Source organism: Dipodomys merriami, unplaced genomic scaffold (assembly GCF_024711535.1).
Source record: "Dipodomys merriami isolate MVZ:Mamm:240054 unplaced genomic scaffold, mDipMer1.0.p SCAF_2, whole genome shotgun sequence".
In the NCBI taxonomy this organism is placed as follows: domain Eukaryota; kingdom Metazoa; phylum Chordata; class Mammalia; order Rodentia; family Heteromyidae; genus Dipodomys; species Dipodomys merriami.
Window position 1 is genome coordinate 48510042 of NW_027203381.1, and position 21727 is coordinate 48531768.

Sequence of the window (21727 nt, forward strand, 5' to 3'; positions counted from 1 at the left end):
CAGTACTAATAAGACATTATGTTGGAAATGAACTTTACAACTTCTGAAGGGAGGAAAGCGGGGGAAGTGGGAGAAAATGAGGAAGGAGGGAACACTGTTCAATAAGAAATATACTGATTACCTTGCTTATGTAACTGTAATCCCCCTCTATATCACCTTTACAATAACATAAAATAAAAAACAAATGAGAGTCCAAACAGTGACTTACCCTCCCTAATGGTGCAAACTACTTTGAACACATGAGTAGTTGTTAATCAACTCAGTTTACTAATGCTTTAATGTGATGATGACTAATTCAATCTTAGATACTATATGAATGTGTAATTCCTTGGCCAGGCTCTAGTAATTCAATCTAACTTTTTCTCAACACATAATATTTAGTTTTGAAGTAACATAATTAGGTAATAATGTAATTGTAAGGAAATGTAAATTGATGGAATACTTTACAAGAGAAATCACTTTGTTGTATGATCTTTGGAATGGTAAAGGTCCAAGTCATCTCAATTCCACATTTTTTAATGTCTCTGAAACTTAATTTCCTCCTCTGAAAAATGAGAAGGGAGAATAATTCTTACATAGTTGCTCAGATTAAAGATAATATCATGATCAGAGTACTGGCATGCAGTGGTCTTGTGCAATGTGTTAGTCTCTACTCCAAATACAATTAAGTTTCTTATCTCTTATTCATGGAAAGTAAGTGTACCAACTAGTATGTTTTATGTGAGCCCTACAGTGTTTGGTTTTTTAATTTCAGTTATTTAACAATACTTAAAAATTAAGTTGAGGTAAAATGTGGATTCCTGATTTTTCCTAAAACTGGGCATGAATGAGATCTGCCTGGGGTGTCTACCTGCTGGCGTTAACTTGCTATTTCCCTCAGTTTCTTCAGTGTCTCCTACTCCTCATTGTCCTTCCCCCACATGTCATGGCTAGCACTGCAAGGCATTTATATTTGGGACATCTGATGGAAGGAAAATGTGGTTGAAGGGTGGAATTAATGCAAGAATAATTGCTGAAGGCATGGAGAGCTGATTTTTTTGTTGTCAAGGTGATATACAGAGGGGTTATAGTTACAAGTCACGGAATGAGTACATTTCCTTTTGAACAGTGTCCCCTCCCTCATTCTCTCCCAGTTTTTCCCTCCCTAACTTCCCTCCCCTCAAAGTTGTTATAGTTCATTTCCAACACAGTGTCTAATGGGTTTCACTACTGAATTGGTTCACTCTTTGTCCCACTGTTTCTGCGCTTCCCCTTCCCCTCCCCAAATCAGATAAACTTATATACAAGACAAAGGATACAGAAATCAAAAACAATTTTCTCCTCTGTATGGCATTTTTACAATAAAAAAATGGCTAAAAATAAAAACTCTGTAGACAATGCAAAAAAAAAAAAAACAGTGATGGGAGGGAATGAACCAAAGAAAAAAGGGAAGAAGGAGGAGAAAGAGGAGGAAAAGGAGGAGAAAGAGGAGGAGGAGGAGGAGCAGGAGGAGGAGGAGGAGGAGGAGGAGGAGGAGGAGGAGGAAGAGGAGGAGGAGGAGGAGGAGGAGGAGGAGGAAGAAAACCACCATAAACAGTGTAATAAAAAACCTCTTCAATGTCTTGGAAGTCATTTCAATAAATATATTTTTATATCATCTTGTGCAATAGTTATTGAGCCCTTATGATCTGCTCCAAAAAATATCCTCCTCTGTTCTCACTGTGTGAATGTTTAGACTGCTGATTAATTAATCATGCCAAGGTGTAATTATTCATCTTTTATTATCCATTGGGTTTACTGGTAGCTTTATAGGCACAGTCCGGTTTTTTTTTTGGGGGGGGGTTATTTATTTATTTATTTATTTTTTGTCGGTCGTGGGGCTTGAACTCTGGGCCTGAGCACTGTCCCTCAGCTCTTCAGCTCAAGGCGAGTGCTTTACCGCTTGAGTCACAGTGCCACTTCTGGTTTTCTAGTGGTTTATTGGAGATAAGAGTCTCATGGACTTTCCTGCCTGCCTGGCTTTGAACCGCAATCCTCAGATCTCAGCCTCCTGAGTAGCTAGGATTACAGGCGTGAACCATCGGCCATATTCCAGTTTTTATAAATAAGGGAAAATATGAAGCCTATGTTTCTTTGGGTCTGTCTTACTTTGATATAATAGTATAATTTTTTCCATGTCTTTCCATTTCCCTATGAATGGGGCGATATCATTCTTTCTGATAGAAGCATAGAATTCCATTGTGTATATTTACCACATTTTCTTGATCTACTTATCACTGAGGAGTATCTAGGCTGATTCCATATGTTGACTATGCAGCTGAGTTTTTAAGGGGAGGGGGCTTAAAGGATATGAGCTCAAAGTGGCAGGTCTGACTTGACCTCTGTTTAATTTGATCATGTACCCATGAATACTTACCCAGGTTCCTTTATGGTTAAAGATCAGCAATGAAGTGTTTAATGTGACATCACTGAAATTTGCATATTGAAGATTTAAATGGAGGGGCTGGGAAGGCTCAGTGCTAGAGCGCTTGCCTTGCATGCATGAGGCCCTGGGTTCAATTCCTCAGCACAACAGAAGCAAAAAGAAAAAAGCCGGAAGTGGCACTGTGGCTCAAGTGGTAGAGCACTAGCCTTGAGCTGAAGAGCTGAGGGACAGCGCCCAGGCCCAGAGTTCAAGCCCCACGACCGGACTCCCCCCCCCAAAAAAAAAGATTTAAATGGATAAATGTTTTTCCAGTTCAAGCATAGGTTTTATTGGGGGCATATATGCCCCTTATCTTGCAACACCCCTTCCTGCCCTGCCAACACTAGTGCAAGAATTTGTTGCAAAATTATCTGTTGTTTCCTCACCTTCAGAAATAGAGAAATTAAGGAGTAAAAGGCAGGGGAATGTCTAATAAAGTTGACTGTAGCTCCATAGGCAGAATAACAAGAAGAAAAAGAATACTGAAGCAATTACCTACATCCATCAGTCCAAAGCAAATCAAAGAAACTCAAGCAGAAAGTGAGCATTTTGCCTGAATTATGGAGGTAATTATCTCAGTCTTCCACTTCAGGGCTCCTGGAGAGACCTGGCTTGAGAGTGTTTTTCCAGGAACAGGCAGTTAGAAGTGGAGAGAAAATGTATTCTTAGGAACACAGCTGTGGATCTGGGGCTTGTTCTGGAGCCTTTGCCCAGAACGCCTGCTGAGACTATCCAGACCCAGTCTCTGGCTCCTACACTGGCATAGCTGACTGAAGAACAGGGAACCTGTGGGAAAAACAGCCATGTCTTCATATGTGAGGGAGGGTTGCCAGTGCCCACAGCAACCATGGGTTGACTGATCTTTCCCAATCTTTTAAAGCTGTACACTACCAGAGACATTGTAGGTGATTTTTACTCATCTGTTTGAAAATGTATTTTCTTTTTCTACCAACGTTTTGCAACTAAAAGGGTAATATATCAAGGAAACTCTTATGCCCTCAAAGTATGAAATTAAAAGATGTGTATAACTACAGGCAGGAAAATATTTGGATTATGTAGCCATTGGAAAGGATAATAAAGATTATCTATATGGTCTTACAATGCAGTACCTTTCAATGTATTAGTGATCACTTGATTTGGATACAGTGTTGATTATACAGCATATTCAGTATCAATCAGTGTCAAAATGATTTAATAGAAATAGCTGCTATTATTTCTTTGGTCATGACTAGTAGGTGCTTGGGCAGATCCTGAATATTATTGTATGTAGTCTTTATGGTGTAATAGTGCCATGGACTTAAACCCTCCCACTGTATCCTTTTTCCTTGAGCTTCTCAAACCCTATTCTTGTCTATCTTGGATACATAAAGCCACCGCCTGTGTTTTATGTGTGTTTTATCTGCTTATTATATTAATATACTTTAGATTATTATGGCTTTCATATAAGTAACATAGTGTTGGATTGTGAGTTTCTATCTGTCACTGAGCAGTATGCAAAGGCTGGAATTGCTGTTTTTGTCCTTTTTTATATTTCCTTAGGGAAGAAGGGCACCCTGAGGAGTTCCTAGAGAGGAAACATTCTAGCTGGGATGTACAGCTTGAGTGTATTCAGTGCATGTCCAGCACATGATATTTTGACCCCAATCATAAGTCAAAATTTTCTATTTTCATTTTGCCTGCTCAACATTTACTAGAATCTTCTTTTTGCTATTCTATGTGGCAATATAGACAATAATCCAGTAAAAAGCTATTAAGTCTAGAAGACTATCAATAAACAGATGGATGTATTAAAGATCATTATTTTAATTTGTGTAGGGAAGGACACTGTTTTACATTGTGGATTTTTGGAGAAGGCAATGGATGTTTTTCATTCTTATGTATGTAGTCTAGCGGAGTCTCTGACATATAGAAGATACACAAATAAATTCACAAGTGATTAATTCAGTTGTTATTCATGAATAGTGGCCATTATACATGCCACTGCTTCCTTTTCTGTTCCCATGCATATCTATATAATTGAATTCTTTGTCCTAAGGAAACTGGCCAAGAAGCGGAAGGAAACAATGAGCAGCACACGGCAGGAAATGACAGTGATGGTGAATTCCATGGACAAGAGCTATGCCGAGCAAGGCACCAACTGTGACGAAGCCTTTTCATTCATGGACACACACAATCTCAATGGGAGATGTAAGTACACATTTTGCATGACTTTTCCTACAACTCTGGTTCTCTGAGATTCCAGGTCATACTGGGAGATGAAAAACAACAACAAAACATTCCTAAGGAGTGTTATGCCATATTGCTTTCTCTGGTCTCTTTAAATGATGCACATGGGTTGGTTAGCATAGATGCTGTTCTGAAGGTGCTAGGATCAGGTCCGAGAGCACAGGAAACCATGGTGAAGTGCCAGTGAGTGCATAGTGTGTAGTGACAGACAGGCTTAGATCACACACATGAACAAGCCAGGTGTGGAACTACACCAGGGAAGCCTGTTACAAACACTTCACTCAATGGTAGAAACAAGGTAATTGTTTATTTGTTTAGCTGACATGTTCTGCCTTTTTATTATAGGGGTCTTAGTGACAATAAATTAAAGTGTATTTCTATTTCACAAATCTTAACCTGCACACTGAGCTCAGCTAATACCTTCATGTGCTACCACCTGTGATCCAGGTACAGGGCTTTATTTTAGGAAACTAACAATTAGGTTGATTATGTGATGTACAAAACAACCATTGCTTTGTTCCTGGTGCAATTCTGAGAGGCCAGAGGGGGATCCCATGGTTATGTCTGCTATTGTAGTTCATGGCACACACTCATGAAGTTAAGCGTTAGAGTTTTCTCTACCCCTGGTGTGTTAAATTTGTTCCTACAACCTGATACTGACCACATGATCAAGACATTAGTCAGCAAGGGGATGGAGCCAAAGTGTTCCATATGTAGGGCCAAATAATGCATGGAAGAACTGGGTGCAGTGAGACATCTATGACTTCAAGGGTAAAGTCTGAGGGGACATTTATGAACTATGTAGCCAATGTGTATCAGTGCCCTGCTCAGGCCCTGTGGATGGTGCTGCTCTTCCAGCCACTTCTCTGATCATGTCATGGTCAATAAATACATGGTGCCTGCTCATGAGCCTTGCTTGGCTTCAGAGAAGTTAGGCCTTCATTTTTTTCATTTATAGTGGCTATACTCATTCTGCCATTTCCTGCCACATTTATGTGTTCACAAACACTCAACCCAGTGGACTTGCAAACATCAGGTGCTGTTCTGATGCCCTGAGAAAACAGCACTCTTGATTGGCTTCTATTCTCTGCCTTTCTATGCTGTTCCAATGTTAGTATGAAGCTATGGTTTCTCAGCTTCACACAAGCTACTCCCAGTTTTTCATAGGATTCTCACTGCTTTTTTTTTATAGCAAATGTTTTATTTCTCACTTAAAAATCCATATATAGTGCCAAAATAAAGCATTCTTCTGCATTTGTTTTAGACTAGGGCTCAAAAATCCTTTTAGGTAAGTACAGGGTTAGGATTTTTGCTGAGAGGAAGAACAGAGTTAGAAATTTTTGCAGGATAAGAAGAAGAGAAGGAATAAGAAAGGAAAGAAGGAGGAGAAGGAGAAAAGTAAACAGGGAGAGGGAAGGGAAAGTAAAGGAGGGAAGAGTTCAGAAAAATACATGCTGTTGCTTTTAACATAACCCACTGAGGTTCCAAACTTTCTGTTTCATGGTAGTTCACCTCATAAATGTACTCAAAATGAACCACCCTTAGATCAGGGATGTACATCAGTAGTTTTGAGGCATTTGAAGTTTGAGCCTGAGGATGTGTGTCTCTGGATTGGAAGTTTAATTTGGCAGCTACTTCTTTTAAAGTGTATCTATGGAAAGGCAAAACTCTTGACATACAAAGGACTTCTACAAAAATCTAGCATACATGAGCCTGTGTAGCTGATCTGCTGTTTGGCAGTTTGACATTGTTTGATTCTCACATCCAATACAGGCTGTAACAAAAGCATAATAAGTGCCTTTCCATTTTCTCCCAGTCTGTCTACAATGAGTAGGTCTTATGCATCTCATCTAATGTCAGCAGTGCCCTGGAAGCTTAAGCTTTTTCATAATACTCTATCAATGGGATGAAAATTCTCAGGAAGTATGTTCATTAGATCCCTAGTAGCCCCACCCCTATGGTAAGTTGCATACATGTGAGATCCTTTAGGGCTGGAAGAAAGAGCTAGAAACTGTTAGGCGGGCTGCTTTTAGAAATGACACAGTGAGAAAAAGGGATCCTGGAAATTTTTAAATTAAGCAGGAACACATTTATGACAGTTGGGAGTAATCTCCCCACCAAAGCAAATAGGAGTAGTGTCTTCTACTTTAATATGCTATAAAAATGGGAACATAGCATCTTGGCAGTAGGAATGGGTTTAATTTGTACACTGAGAAACAAATGCATTTTTAAATACTTTAACAGAAAGGTGAAAATAAATATAACTATTTTGTATTTGGCTTGCACATTTTTACCAACCACATAAAAATACCCTCAAGTAATAAAGCAGGATTAGTCTCATGTGACCTAGCAGAGTTTACAAGTGCAAAATATTTTAGTTCTTATTTTCATCAATTGCTCTCTGGTTCTGGTAGCTTGCCACCACCATGCATCACTAATGTGACCCTTCTGTATTTTTGAAAAAGCATCACATAGAATGGCAGGCAGCCTGAGCCCCTGGTTCTCTTGTGTAAGGTAATTTTATTTTTAAAACACCTACACACCGACAATGCATTGTCCTACAGATACTGTTTTTCAAGCTAAAGCATGTTAGCATGCCATCAGAATAATTACAACATGCAATATCCATAGGATTCAGAATGTTACTATAAATACAGCAATAACATTGTGTATTGGTAATATGATGGGAACTTGGCATCAAATCATGTAAGCATAAACCAGGAATATGGTCATAGTGTTTAACTACCTTGAGCACTCAGAAAAGTGTTTTTATAGAAAATCAATTAAAGATACTGAAAAGAGATGACATGCTACCTTAAAAATAAGAAGTATATAAAAAAGAAATACTTGCTTCTAATAGAACCATCTAATTCCTTGGAATAGATTTTCCTTATTAGGAGAAAGAGACAGTATGATGGTGCTGAGTTAATAGAGGAATATTTGGAAGAAATATAAGCACTTTAAAAAAAAAAGAGCAATATGGGAAACATTCAATAGAGGACACACAGCCTTTATTTTTCCTAATCCAGATCATAGCAGTATGGAGAGCTCTGTGTATTTCCAAGATATGAGGAAGGAGAGGATTTTGACAAACTTATAAACACAGTGGAATTCCAGTTTATTTATTTCCATTCTTTTTCTTTCTTTCTTTCTTTTTTCTTGTTGTGCCAGCACTAGAACTTAAACTCAGGCCTTGGACACTGTCTCTTAGTTTGCCCAAGGCTAATGCTATACCATTTGCTACCCAAGGCTAGCATTCTACCACATATCCACTTCTGGATTTTTGGTAGTTAATTGGAGATAAGATTCTCAACTGCAATCCTCAGATTTCAGCCTCCTGAGTAGCTAGGATTACAGGTGTGCCCAACATTCTCACTATTCTTTTTTTTTTGTCTTTTTTTTGTCAGTCATGGGGCTTGAACTCTGGGCCTGGGCGCTGTCCTGGAGCTCTTCAGCTCAAGGCAAGCACACTGCCACTTGAGCCACAGTGCCACTAACAGATTTCTGGTGGTTAATTGGAGATGAGTGTCATGGACTTTCTTGCCTGGTCTGGCTTCGAATCACGATCCTCAGATCTCAGCCTCCTGAGTAGCTAGGATTACAGGTGTGAGCCACTGGCGCCTGGTTCTCACTATTCTTAAGAAGCCATGAAGACTCCTTTCAATACTTTGATTTGTATACTTCAACTCACTGTGATAGCAGAATTATATAAGAAAGGGCTAGAAGCCAAACAGAAGTCTGTTGATTTTGTCAAAGTAGTGACTATGGTTGTGGGTTTTTTGTTGTTGCTGTTGTCGTTATTGCTCTATTTTGTTTTGTTGGTGGTGGTTTTTGTTTTTGTTTTGTTGGTTGTGGGACTTGAACTCAGGGCCTGCGTGCTATCTCTGAGCTCTTTTGCTCAAGACTAATGCTCTACCGCTTTGAGCCACAGTGACACTTCCAGTTTTCTCTGGTAGTTAATGGACCTAAGCCTGCCCAAGCTGGCTTTGCACCATGATTCTCAGATCTCAATCTCCTGAGTCGGAATACAGGCATGAGCCACCAGCACCAGTGTGTTGCTCTTTTTTTTTCCTTTCAGGGTAAGACAAGTCTTTAAGTGATATAAGTATGTTGTCCTCTAAAAGGGCAAATAGGTACCTAGTGTCAGCTGGGGATGAAAGTCTTTGCCATGTAGACTTCAGTGAATGTCAGAATTTGCTTTATTCAAACAGTTGGCATCGCATAGAGGAGTGTGGGTAATGTAGGATCTCAAACCCTCTCTACAGCCTTTGACCAGCCTTTTCTTTTATTTACAGCTGTGTCTTCACCATCATCATTTACAATGAAAACTAACACACTGAGCACGTCGGTGCCTAATTCCTACTACCCAGGTAACAGAGTTCTCCATTTTATCTTCCTTTGCTACCCTTTGGCAGTCAGAACTGCCAGCACCTTGTGCTACCTCATGCTCTAGGGGCTTACTTTGTTCCATAAGTTGTGAGCCAGGGCTTCCTCTGGCTTTCATGGGGGAAATTGATGGGGCCTTTCATCAATCATTTACTGTTCTTTCTCTTTTTTCACTTTCTCTGCACTGCCCTGCTTACGATGTATGACAGACCCATTTGTGCCAACTGCAATTTTAGGTGAGAACATTTCACTTTACCACAGTTAATTGCAAAAGTGATTGAGATAGTCAGGGACTATTCTCAGGAGGCTGCAGTTCTAATTCTGTATGATGCAGTGATTAGAAGGGGGACTTGGGAGGGGAGAGGAAACTTGAGCATGGGGAGGGGGAGATGACAAAAAGACTTTCTCTGAGCAGTCTCCATTGATAAGAAGGGTTGGCTGCATGTATGTAGGGGTGGTATCAAAAGACACAAGGGAACAGTTGCAGCTCCAATAGTGTTCTTGTCTACATTCAGGGTTTGATGTCAGTTCCAATCCCAGGGGAAGAAAAATGACATGTCATCACTCAGCTGTGTACTTCCAAAAGCTAAATTCTGTCCAATGTGATAGTCATAAAAGTGAAAATAGCTTCTCATTATTTTCACTTATTGCTAAGCACTAAAAATGCCAATTTCTAAAACAGCATTTTTCTAATGATGCCCACTGTTGTACAGAGCAGCAATCACAATAGAGTTTAGGCCCCCTACCCATGCGCCCAGGGCAGCCCCCAGCATCCCCCAGTGTCTGTCACACAGCAGAATGTTAGCAGAGCTGATGTTCTGAATCGCAGAATGACACGATGGCACGTTGTCATCCTGTGGTTTATTATGTGTCAGATGTCACTAGAAATGAACGAAGATGTTAGCCCAGTGGGGCAGAATGCATTTAAAGTATGAAATATTTTCAGCAGGGGGTAACAGGGAAACAAACCCTCCCGCTTGTGCAGTGTAAGAAGGGTGAGGAGAAATGGCATTACCTGACTGATAAGCAAACGAGCATGAGCTGCTGTTGCATTTGAGATGCATAAGTAACCCAAGTGTGTCCTGGCTGTGTTCTCTTTCTACTACTAACCTTCCCGGAAAGGAGCACAACAAAAAGGACTTCCAGGTATATAACAATTCATTATAGCAAGAGCTCCATCCTCAATCGTTCAACTTCCTCTTCCTAATTCTCTTTGCCAGGGCTTATGTCCTCACAGCATAATCCCCTCCACTGTGTTTCTCTTTTCTCTCACTTGTTATGATTTCTGAGTAGAAGCTAATTTTTTATGTCCCTTATGATGTTGTCTGGGCGGAAGCAAGTTTGTTGCCTGAGGAGGGGGGAAATGAACTATGACAAAGTTTAAGAATAAAACCCAAATTGGGGGGGCTCTTATTTTGAGGACTAATAAAGCCTCCTAAAGCATGCATGTGCACTTGCATACACACACACACACACACACACACACACACACACACACACACACACACATTTTTTAAATGCCAAGCTTAAGGAGAAATCTTTTTATTTTTTTTCACAAATGAGGAATACAGGAGCCTGAACATTATATCTACATGCAAATGGCATTCACAGAATTGATGGATAGGAGGTTGTGATTTTCTGTGTATGCTGTGGCATTCTCTCCCAGGTTTCTCTGTAGATGCGCTCTTGCTGGGAGAGCAAAGAGCAGGGGGGGCTGAGAGTCACATTGTCAGACGAAGAACATGTTCAGATTTCACAGCAGGATTGAGAAAAGCTTATTAAACAAATATCATTTTTTTCTAAAACTGCTGCTTGTTATTATAAACACTAATGGCATCGTTTAAAGTTGGTTTGTCTTCTTTTCTGAGACACTTGAACAGACAATTCAAGTCACAAAAATGATACACTACTTGAAAAATTAGTCATCCAAATGTACAAATCAGTATTCTCATGCATGGTTAATGTAGGTACCAATAGTACTACTTAGGAATATTCACACCCATTAATGCTGCTAATGGAAATGTATATGTTGCTTAATAAGAATACTAAGATTATTGAAACCATGGAAAGAAGATAATACATATGCCTATTCTAGTATTTAGAAGGATAGTCTTATGTACAATTTACATTGAGACAAGAAGAAATGTTTTGTTTCAAATTAGAGTTGAGCACCACTAAATTCTCTAGTACCTTAGCCTTTTGTTCTCACTTGCCAAAATGTCCAGCCCTCACATAGAGTGTAATTATGTCTTTACCTCATTTTCTTGCAAAGCTAAATAGATTGATTGCTTGACTGACAGATTGCTTGGGTGGCTAGATTAGATATATTAAGTAGATAATAGGTAGATAGATGATTGATGCATAGATAGATAGATCCTCTCCCTTCACAAAAATAGTTCCAATTCAATATTTTTCAACTGATTTCTTAAAAAATTCAAAATAATACATTCATGAATATAGAGTATAGAATTAATTTTCAGTTCTAAGAAAATTATCCAACTGTTATTGAGACACTTTGTTTCTTTTTACCTCTTCTAAGGCATTATTTTTAGTTTAAGATATTAGTGGGTAATTTTTAAACAAATGTAGGAGATGTATAACAAGTGATATGGTTTGTTAACAATATACCCTTATTAAGAAGTCAGAGGAAACTTATGAATTACCCATTTAGTGTTGTCAGGAATTTGTTTCTTTTTTCTTTTTGTTTGTTTGTTTATACTAGTATTTGAACTCAGGGCCACATGCTTTCTTGGCTGGCATTGGACCACTTCCAGTTCAGCTTTATGCTGCTTTTTTCTTTGGTTTTTTTTTTTTTTTTTGGTCGGTCATGGGGCTTGAACTCTGGGGCTGGGCACTGTCCCACAGTTCTTCAGCTCAAGGCTAGTACTCTACCACTTGAGCCACAGCACCACTTCCGGCTTTTTCTGTTTATGTGGTGCTGAAGAGTCGCACCCAGAGCCTTATGCATGCAAAGTAAGCACTCTACCACTGAGCCACTTTCCCAGCCCTATGCTGCTTATTTTGGAGATGGAAAACTAGTGGACTTTTTGTCTGGCCTGGCCTAGCCTTGAACCTTAGTCCTCCAGATTTCCTTCTCCTGAATAGCAAGGATCAGAGGAGTAAACTACCAGCAACCAACTAAGGAGTCACAAATTTCTGGTCCAAGAGGTAACCTAGTTTCCTAAAAGAAATCTAGTATGTTCATACTAGCTAAGAACATTCTCTTTCTGGGTGGACTTGTAGTGGTTGAGTGGAAAGGAGACCAGTGTGTCATGATTCAGTGCAGAAAGTTGTATAGAGCAGTGACCGCAGCTGTAGCCCTGTAGATTTGAAACTTCAGAAACACCTAAGGCCTGGGATCAGAGTGTTACCAGGTTGCTGATGAATCCACTTGAAAGGCCTATATCACCTAGGTAAAGTTTAGAAGTCTAGCCCAGAATGAAGGACAAATTAATTATGTTCCTCCCACAAGATATAACACTTAAGAGAATAAGAGAGGCACAGAGGGGAAACTAATTAATGTTCCATTTATTTTAGTATAAAGAACAGAACTTCCTGCTGGAGGAATCAAAAGCCCAGTCAATTTTAGTACTTTAGTACAGCTCCTGTATATCAGTTGCTAGAACTTGGCACTTTGCCAAACAGTACATCTAGTGTGCAAAATTTTCAAGTGTCTTTGTGACTATTAAAATGGGAACATACATTTAAATTTCAAAGCAAATCCATATGAAAAAAATCATAAAGTCAACTTACCACCCTCTTTTATTTTGTCTTTGTGTCTTTAGCCGCCTTGTAGTGATCCAGGTGCCATTTCAGCAACAGCAACATAGCTACACACCTGTGTGCCACCTTTCATACCATGCATCCCCAGGGGCTTTGCAATGCAGACAGAAGTGAGGGTCCGGGACAAGCCCAGCTCACCAAGCATCCTAAGGCTAAATTTTCTTTGGAGCTGAACCTCTGAGTACAAAAGTTTTAAAAAAAATAAAAAATAACTCTAGCTGAATTCCTTCTTGATATATCATCTGGTAATTTGCCAACATTGGACACACTATTTCTAATATTTTAATTTTTATGTGTAAGATTAATTTGAGTAGCATATGCTTCTTTTAGCTGATTTCAGCATTATATTTTGATGAAAGCCACCCTCAATCATAAAAGAACTAAAGGGATTCAGCATTGTAGTGAATTTAACCTGTCGAATATGAAATTCTTAATCAAATAGCACTTTCCTGCCATAGACATTTTTTAAATATCTACCATTTCTACAGTTCATTAATCTAATTTACACGTTGTCATCCATTAAAATATAGCCTCTTTAGGCGTATTTGACCAAATTCTGACATTTAATTTTCTACCACAATTTGGTTGAGTTGTCCAAGAAATTTGAATGAGAAAATGTGTTGAATACAAATAAGCTTTATTTAGTCATTACTCGGTTCATGGGGAATGAAAAGCAAGTATGATATTAACCTTAACCTCCTTGTCATTGAGTACTTAAATCTATTACCTCCATCCTAAGATGATGAGAGACATTGAGGCTTTGCCCTCTGATCTCCTCGAATAGAAACTTTTTGAAAAAAATGAATTCACAAAATTTTTAAAAAATACCTGTAACTATTCACACAGTATTATTGCTTATGCCCTGTTTCCTTTTTCTCCTCCTCTTTTCTCCTGATATGTACCTTCTTAAAAGTGCCAATAAATGGTAAGTTTCCCACTTTGCCCCATGGAGCAGTTCTGGAGGGAGTGGGAGTGTGTGTCTCACCTGTAGACTCTTCTGGTGGAGCCAGCGTATTGCCCTGAGCTGGCCTGCATGTTTGCTGTAGTAGAACATTCCACGTGTGATGTGTTGGTCCACAGTATTTTGTCAAGCTTTCTGATCCCAAGCATGCAAAGTGACTCATCAAAACCTTTTCCTCCAAACCAGGTTCCCTTCCCCCCTACTTCTTTGATTTTGTGTATCCAGTCCCCATTCCCATTGCTAGCTTCCTAAGCCAACCCATTCTGTGCACTTTTGATTTGCTCACACAACATTCATACTGAGTTTTATTTCCTTCATCACACAAACAAGGGAACAAATATTTGGAAGTCTCCAAGCCTGGTTCTGAACCAGGTCTTGATGAAGTTTCAGATGGAAACTTCTACCAACTTTAGCAGCAAAAGGCTAAAAGGCTTTTATCATTGAGCTTTGCAAAACAATAGATGGTTTGGACTGCTTTGTAAAAGCAGAGATTTCTGCCTCATTCCTATCAGTATTGCCAACCCCATTTAGAGTTCCAAATGTAGAACTTTTCTTTCTTCGGAGGCACCCTTGGGATTGTGCAGCCACAGATTGAAGAATGTTTCAGGCAGCTGTTTAAGTTTTCTGTGACCCAGTCTGGCCCACTGGTTCGCCCTCATTTTCTCCCTGGCTTTCTTTTCCTAGACGAGACCCACACGATGGCCAGTGAGACCAGCAGCCTGGTGCAGTCCCACACTTACAAGAAACGTGAGACGGCAGACGTACCCTACCAGACTGGGCAGCTTCATCCTGCCATCCGCGTGGCAGACCTCCTACAACACATCACACAGATGAAGTGTGCTGAGGGCTATGGCTTCAAGGAGGAATATGAGGTGAGCATGCCCCAGGCACTGGCCTTTTACACATGCAGCAAGCCACAGGTACAGGGAGATGCCAGAGGAGAGCTGGTGGCTCGTTGATGAACCCGGTTCCAGCTGCTGGTGAGACTTAGTACCAAGGCATTCACTAAAACGAGCATAGAGCCTACCTACCAGGCTCTCTTCTCTCCCTGCTCCTCACCTTCGTTGGCTTTCCCTCTAATTAACTACAATGCTCGTCCCTCATTTTGTAGACATCTCAGGAAGAAAATGCCCAATTAAAGCAATTTTAGAACAGCCATTGATGTCATGTGGTAAAGATTAGAAGGCAGGGGCCGGCTCTTATCATGGCCCTGCCAGCTGCTATTGTCCTGCCATCCTAGACAGCACGCCACTCTCCTGGGCTCTCCTGTGGGCAGCTGTCAAGACATTTCTGGGAACATGATAGTCTCCAACTAAATATAAACTGCAGGGCCCACCCCTTTCACGGCCTCTGCCATTAGTCAGTTTTGTTGGAAGGTCACTCAGACTGAAGGGAACTCATTGACTTGAAGGAGTCTGACTCAGATAAGCACATCATTGCGTGAGGGTGTGCATGGGTGTCCAGAAGGCAGTGTAGGAAGGTTAGATTTTTTATGTTATTAAAATTAGCTTATAGTTATTGCTGAAGGTGAAACAGTATGATAACTCAAGATAGAAATCAAGCTATGTAGACATGTAGCTTTTTTTATTCTGGTTCCAGAGATTGAACTCAGGCCTTCCACTCAGGTTTCAGAGCATGTCACTGAGCTCATGTCTGATGTTCTACTACTTGAGCCACTCCTGTAGCCTTGACAGTGGCTTTTTAAACCTCAGAGTATGTTTTTGGTTCATGTTTACATAATTAACTTACAATTCAGAAATATCTTGTCTAAAATTACAGTACTTTTAATACTGGTTCCTATCTCCACTTCGAGCCTGTGAGCTTCAAACTCTGCTCTTTTACCTCTTGTGGGTCCACTCACAATGCTTCAAGTCCCACCTCAGATGCCACCTGCTTTGGGTTGGGCTCTCGTCCAAGTCCTCATTATCAAAGACTTCACTGCACATGAGGCTAATGTTGGCCAAGGCACTGCCACATATTAAGAGTACGACATAGACAGATACATCTTGTTCAGTTCATGTGCAAATTCTGGTATTTGGCCAGTGAGCTCATTTGAGAAGACTACGAAGCCAAGGAAACTAATCCAAACCATGTCCCTCGAGGGTGATTTCAGTTCAGAAAATATTTTTCAGATGAAGTTCTACATTTTAGCAACCCCGGAATTCTTGGATTTACCTTTGCCAATTCAATGTATAATTCAGTGAAATTGACTGCCTTTGCATATTGCCTCATGCACTTTTAAAGGGTAGTTTAGGAATTAATGGGATTAAGAGTAAGACTTCAAAAGCATTAATATCTTATGAAAGACAAAATTAGGTTATTGAGAAAATAGAAGCTTAATGAATAGAGATGATGTCTTAGTTCTATCCAATATTCTGAATGCAGATATTGCTCACATGTTTATTAAAGATGTTAATGTCAAAAAGATTAGGTATAGGCTCAAATAATAATTCAAAAATTAGCTGAGTCCAATTTTTCATGGACTATTTAAAAATACCTACCTTGCTATTTCTATAACAAACTATAAGCAATGCATTTTTGAAAATATGCAAAAAATCGTTTCCCACTTGGATCTCCTGGTTACTTTTGATTTATTTCTACAAACTGAATTATCTTATAATCATTTTAAGCATATTATGATTGACAATTCATTAAGATTGGTTTTAACTTTGCCAGGTGCTAGTAGCCCACATCAGTAATTCTAGCTACTCAGGAGATTGAGATCCAGAGAATTGAAGTTCAGAGCAAGCCCAGACAGAAAAGTCCATGAGATTATCATCAATTAACCAGTAAAAGTCAGGAGTGAAGGAGTGGCTCAAGTTCTTCAGTCAAGCAAACAAAAGGCCCTGAGTTAAAAGCCTGGTATGGGAAAAGAAAGAAGAAGAGTTATTTACTAAAATAAAATGTAATAGCCAGGTGCCAGTAGTTCATTCTTATAATCCTAATACTCAGGATGCTAAGAGGAACATGGTTCTAAGCCAGCATAAAGAAGAAAGTCTGCGACACTCTGATCTTCAATTAACCACCAAAAAGTCAGAAGGGGAGGTATGGCTCAAGTATTAGCTTGCCAGCCTTGAAAGAAAAGGTTGAGTACTCACTCCCTGAGGTCAAGCCCCAGAACCAACACAAAATTTAAAAAATGTTGTGTTAGTTATATGAAGATAGAAGATGCGGAGGAAAAGGTGCAAATACTATATTTTAGAAAATGAAGCACGAAAAAATGGGAAGGAGCAATGGGAAGAATATGAATGAAACATCCTGTTAGAAAATTCTGTCACTTTTTAATACCTCTGCCCTGTCTGCCATGCTGCCCTTCCAGGGCATTCCAGTGTGTTTGGGAGCAATTATCAAGGGAAGAAGAGTTGAATCTATACAACTTAAACAATGAGAACTGAAACCCTTTTCTATCACCTTTGTCTTATCATTGAATTATATAAGATTCGTTCCTTAGCTGTGTGACCATAGCCAAGCTTGAGGAAATTCCCAGTTCAATGAAGGAAGACTCCTGTTCAGCAATTATTCTTGCTGTTTCTCTTACCACAGGTAGTTTTTGTCCTGGGAGAATCTAGGAATCTTTCAAATGATTATGTTTTTAAAGTTCAAGTAGATTTTCTGTCTCTTTCAGTCGAACTGTGGAACATGTGTCCTTTCTGTAAGCCTTGGGCAATTCACCTAAACTCCCCAACTCTCAATTTCTTTATCTCTAAAGTGGAGTCATGGCAGTATCAACCTTACAACGTTGTTGTAGGGATTAAATCATGTAATATGTCATTAATGCTAAAATTTTATCTAGCATATAGTAATGATTCATTTGAAATGTCAGCTAGTGGAGGAAAATGTACTTACAATGAGATCTAAGAGAAATTTACAGAATGTTCTTTGTAGAGAAACTACTATGTTCAGGTTTCAGCCCATCTCTGCCATCTGTTGTATATAACGATCTAAGGAGAGTGAGTCTCTCACTGTATGGAAATGTGTCAGTACATTTTGCCACATCTCTAGAACTACACAATTTTTCTTACCATGTATCATATATAATCAAAAGGTAACCTGGAAATAGCTGGCACTGGAGGCCCTCACCTGTAATCCTAACTATGCAGGAGATGAGATTCATAGGATCACACTTTGAAGCTAGCTTGGGCAGAAAAGTCCTCAGGATATCCACTCCAAAGTAAACAGCCATAGCTGAGTTCCAATGGCTCATACCTGTAATCCTAGCCATTCAGTAGACTAATAGCCAGACCAGGTTAAAAAAAAAAAAGTCCATGAGACTGTAATTTCCAATTAATCAGCAAAAAGCTGGAAGTAGATGCATGGTTCAAGTGCTTGAGTATCAGCTTTGAGCAAAGAAGCTAAGGGAGAGCACCCTGGCCCTGAGTTCAAGCCCCAGAACCAACACAAAATAAAACTAAAAATTGACCAATAAAAAAGCAGAGCTAGAGGCAAGGCTCAATTGATAAGAGTGCTACCCATGAGCAAACAAGCTGGATAAATGTGAGACACCAAGTTCAAGCTCCTGTATTGGTACAATAAATAAATTAATAAAGTACAAATAAGTAGGTTTAATTCTGTGGTTAATAATTAAGAAAGTATTTTAAATATATACTATAGTGCTAATTATATTTTATTGCTGCTGAAATAATATTGCTACCATAAAAGTTTTGTATCTAAGGAAACCCCAAGAAATAGTGTACATGTGGACGTAGAATCCTCTTCCTCTGGTGTCTGTCAATGTAGATTCTGGAAGGTTTTAATGTAATCTGTGTACTACCCTCAGTGCCAATGACACTGAAGCTCCCTGCCCTGGGAAGCGCACAGTTCAGAGGAAGAAGCCAGCTACCAATGGCGGTACATCTTACCAAAATCCACTGTCTCCAAGCAGATATTCAGAGTACTTGGAAGGCCAGTGTCAGGCCCATAAGCCAGTCTAGAGCAAGGATAACTCTTGCTTGAAGGATGAGCACAAATTGGCCAGAAGAAGGTGAAGGGGTGCATTGCAGGTAGACACAAAACAAAAGAATGCGGTAATGGAGAAATAGCCTCCGTCTCATGTGCCCGAGTCACAGAAGTGATCAGGACTTCAATTCATAGAGTCTTGTATCGAGTTTGAAAGCAATCAAAATAATTCTCTCTCCTAAATGTGGATGAAGAACTAATTAGGATGAACAACTCAGTTTTTTAAATAGTATCTGTCCAAGGCATATAAGCATTGCTTAAAACGTAACAACTAACACCCCAAAGAAGTAAGGGAGAGTGGGAAAATGTATTTGCTGAGAAAGGAATGACAAAGAAAGGAATGGCACTGTTGCGTTCCTGTTCAGAAGTGCTCTGTAATGCCTGGCCTCCAGACAAGCTGAAGTGGTAGAGGTTTCAGAGCCGAGGCATCTCTGGTAAGGTAAGACAACCCATATGCCAGGCACTACTGTGACTCAGTGTGCTCAGCTATTGGTTTCTTCCAATAAGTGTATGTTGGGAAAAACCAATCAACTAGGAAAAATTGGGAAAAGTCGAATCAAGTAGGCTGCACACTATTTTTGAAATAGTGATTGTTTTCTCTCTGGACCCTGGGCCAAGCAATTTTTCTTTGTCTTTTCCAAGACAGCAATATCTAAAAATTGGCCTAAACACTACTGGAAGGCTTCCTGACTGATGCTGGAGCTGACAGAAGTGTGTCCAAACAAGGCAAACATGGGGGAAGCGGGTCTGGTGAGATGATACCGCCCTCCATGCAACTCTTTTTATTCCATTTGGTTCTAACAAGACAGTTATATGGCACATCTCACCAGAGAGACACAATAATTTGATTCAAAAGAAACTCAGACATGAATCACAATAAAGAAATAAACATGCTGAATTGAATGGAAAATGGTAAGTTGTCAGCAGAATGGTTCAGGGATCTCAGGAGAAAGACCAGGTGGAAAGGGCAAGTTTGTTTATGTTGCTGCAAGGGATGAGCTGGTTCTTTCTCCTGCAAGCAAAGAGCAGGCTGTGAGAACCCCCTGGGAGCAATATGGTGTTCTCAGAAATAGAGAAAGGACAGAGCTGCACTCCAGGGGATTCAGCCTCCTTGCCCTGTGGACAGCTTGGCCTTTAATCAACTGGAGTTAAAAAGTGAACTTTATCGCAGCCCTGTGTCTCCATCCTAACTCCATAGACCTCAAGCTAGATGTGGGGGTGCTAGGCCTCTTGCTGTCACCGCTGGCCCCACAGCAAGAATGCAACAAATTGTTCATGTGCATTGAAAACAAGGTAGTGATGACCCTGTGCATGACCTACTCCATAGTCCTGGGAGGCATCCAAGCAGAAAGATATCACCCTTAAGTAGGCAAACAGCCATATTATTTGGAAAGAATATGTACCTCTGGGTCTGCAAAATTATGATAAAAGACCTGACAGCAACTGAAAAACCCCTCTATTTAGGGCCTGCTGGGAAACCCAGGGGATCTGGTTCAATACCTAATGGTCATTGTTCTAGAGCCCGAAAGCTTTTCTTCCTAATGCCAGAGCTGAAATATATCAGAAACGTAAGGAACTCTGGATCAGCTCTTCAAAATAATGTGTATGTGTGCATTTAAATGTATTTAGAAAACATTACTTTCCTCCCGTCTCTTGCTCTGGTGCACAAATGCTATGATTAATTGTGTAATTGAATATGGAGATTGTTTTCTCTCCCTGCTTTACACTGTGGGTAGATGGAAGACACTACACCAAAATCTTCAGCATTTGAGTGTATCTGAAGAGCATGAATTTTCTTTAAACATGTTATTTTTCTATGATCTCTTTTTCAGTGAACAGCTGTTCATTCTCTCAAGTCTTTACCTTTATTCTTTTCTAAGTAAAACGCTTGGATTTGTTCAATATAAACACAGTGATTTCTGTGAATTCCTTGTCCATATTGGCCATATCTGGCATATAAGAAAGAATTATAACATGTTCTGTACCCCTTAACCGACCTTCTAACCTCTCCCTGTTTTTTTGTTTGTTTCCCATATCTGAGAAGCCAGCACATGCTATAAAGAAAGCACTGCCTGAAAACCACCAAACCACCACTCTTTGCCCAGATGGAAGTGTAAACTCCCCATCTTCAAATGTTCTTCAATGGGAAAAACCCTTAGCTGAGAAACAGGTCTAGATCCTTAGACAGCCCAGCACTCAGAATCTCACCCCCGACCCCTTGCAAAGGGAGAATGGCACATACTTGTGGGAGAGTCTTAAGAATAGTTCTCAGCAGCTCTTTTGTTGGGTTTTTGAAAACAGAAGCATAAATAAAAGGTAGAATAAAAGGCACTTGGTGTGATGGCTGTTGGAATCATTGGGACAACAACCAATCATTCTGTAGATCTGTGGCTATGCGGTAGTATACTCAGCCATGGGAACAGGAGGTGCCTCCCCCGCTGCCAGCCCACACACTTCTCAGACACACCTCTCAGTTCCCATTTCATAGTCTCAGGCACCAGCTGAGTCTATCAATTGCCACAATCAGTCCAGGTTATTTTCTATCCCACAGGACACAAAACACACAAAACAAACCCACTGCAAGCTAAGGCTGTAGGGAGGAGGACGGGAGACCTTGGCAGGCACTGTAAACACATTAAGAATTGTGACTGCGCCTCTAGTGGCGAGGGTAGCAGCCAAGTGAATCTGACATTCTCTCCCTCACCCCCACCCCCATCTCTTTCTCATATGATTATGGTGATAGGAGATTATAAAAATTTAATCTCTGAAATAATAAGATTTGTTCAAGCTCTTTAAGACTAGCCTGATTGTTTATGGATAGTTGCTTAGTGGATACAAGTTACAGCATAAATATTTTTATGTGTATGTGCCTATACTGGGCTTGAATTCAGGGCCTTGGAATTGGCCCTTAGCTTTTTTTCCACGCAAGGCTGGCACTTTACCTCTTGGGATACAGCTCCAATTCCTGCTTT

General features: G+C 40.0%; 1 protein-coding gene across 13 annotated transcripts in view; it reads left to right on the plus strand.

Moving 5' to 3' along the window:
• The window catches only part of Ptprm (protein tyrosine phosphatase receptor type M), an 832110-nt gene that overhangs the window by 655242 nt on the left and 155141 nt on the right, over positions 1-21727 (plus strand). For 5 of the 13 annotated variants that reach the window (XM_070029553.1, XM_070029556.1, XM_070029557.1 and 2 more), the window contains 4 exons: positions 4479-4630; positions 8965-9039; positions 9265-9291; positions 14484-14671. In XM_070029553.1, coding sequence (XP_069885654.1) covers positions 4479-4630; positions 8965-9039; positions 9265-9291; positions 14484-14671 — 442 coding nt within the window. The remainder of the gene's footprint in view (positions 1-4478; positions 4631-8964; positions 9040-9264; positions 9292-14483; positions 14672-21727) is intronic. The other 8 variants (XM_070029555.1, XM_070029558.1, XM_070029559.1 and 5 more) reach the window with 2 other exon arrangements.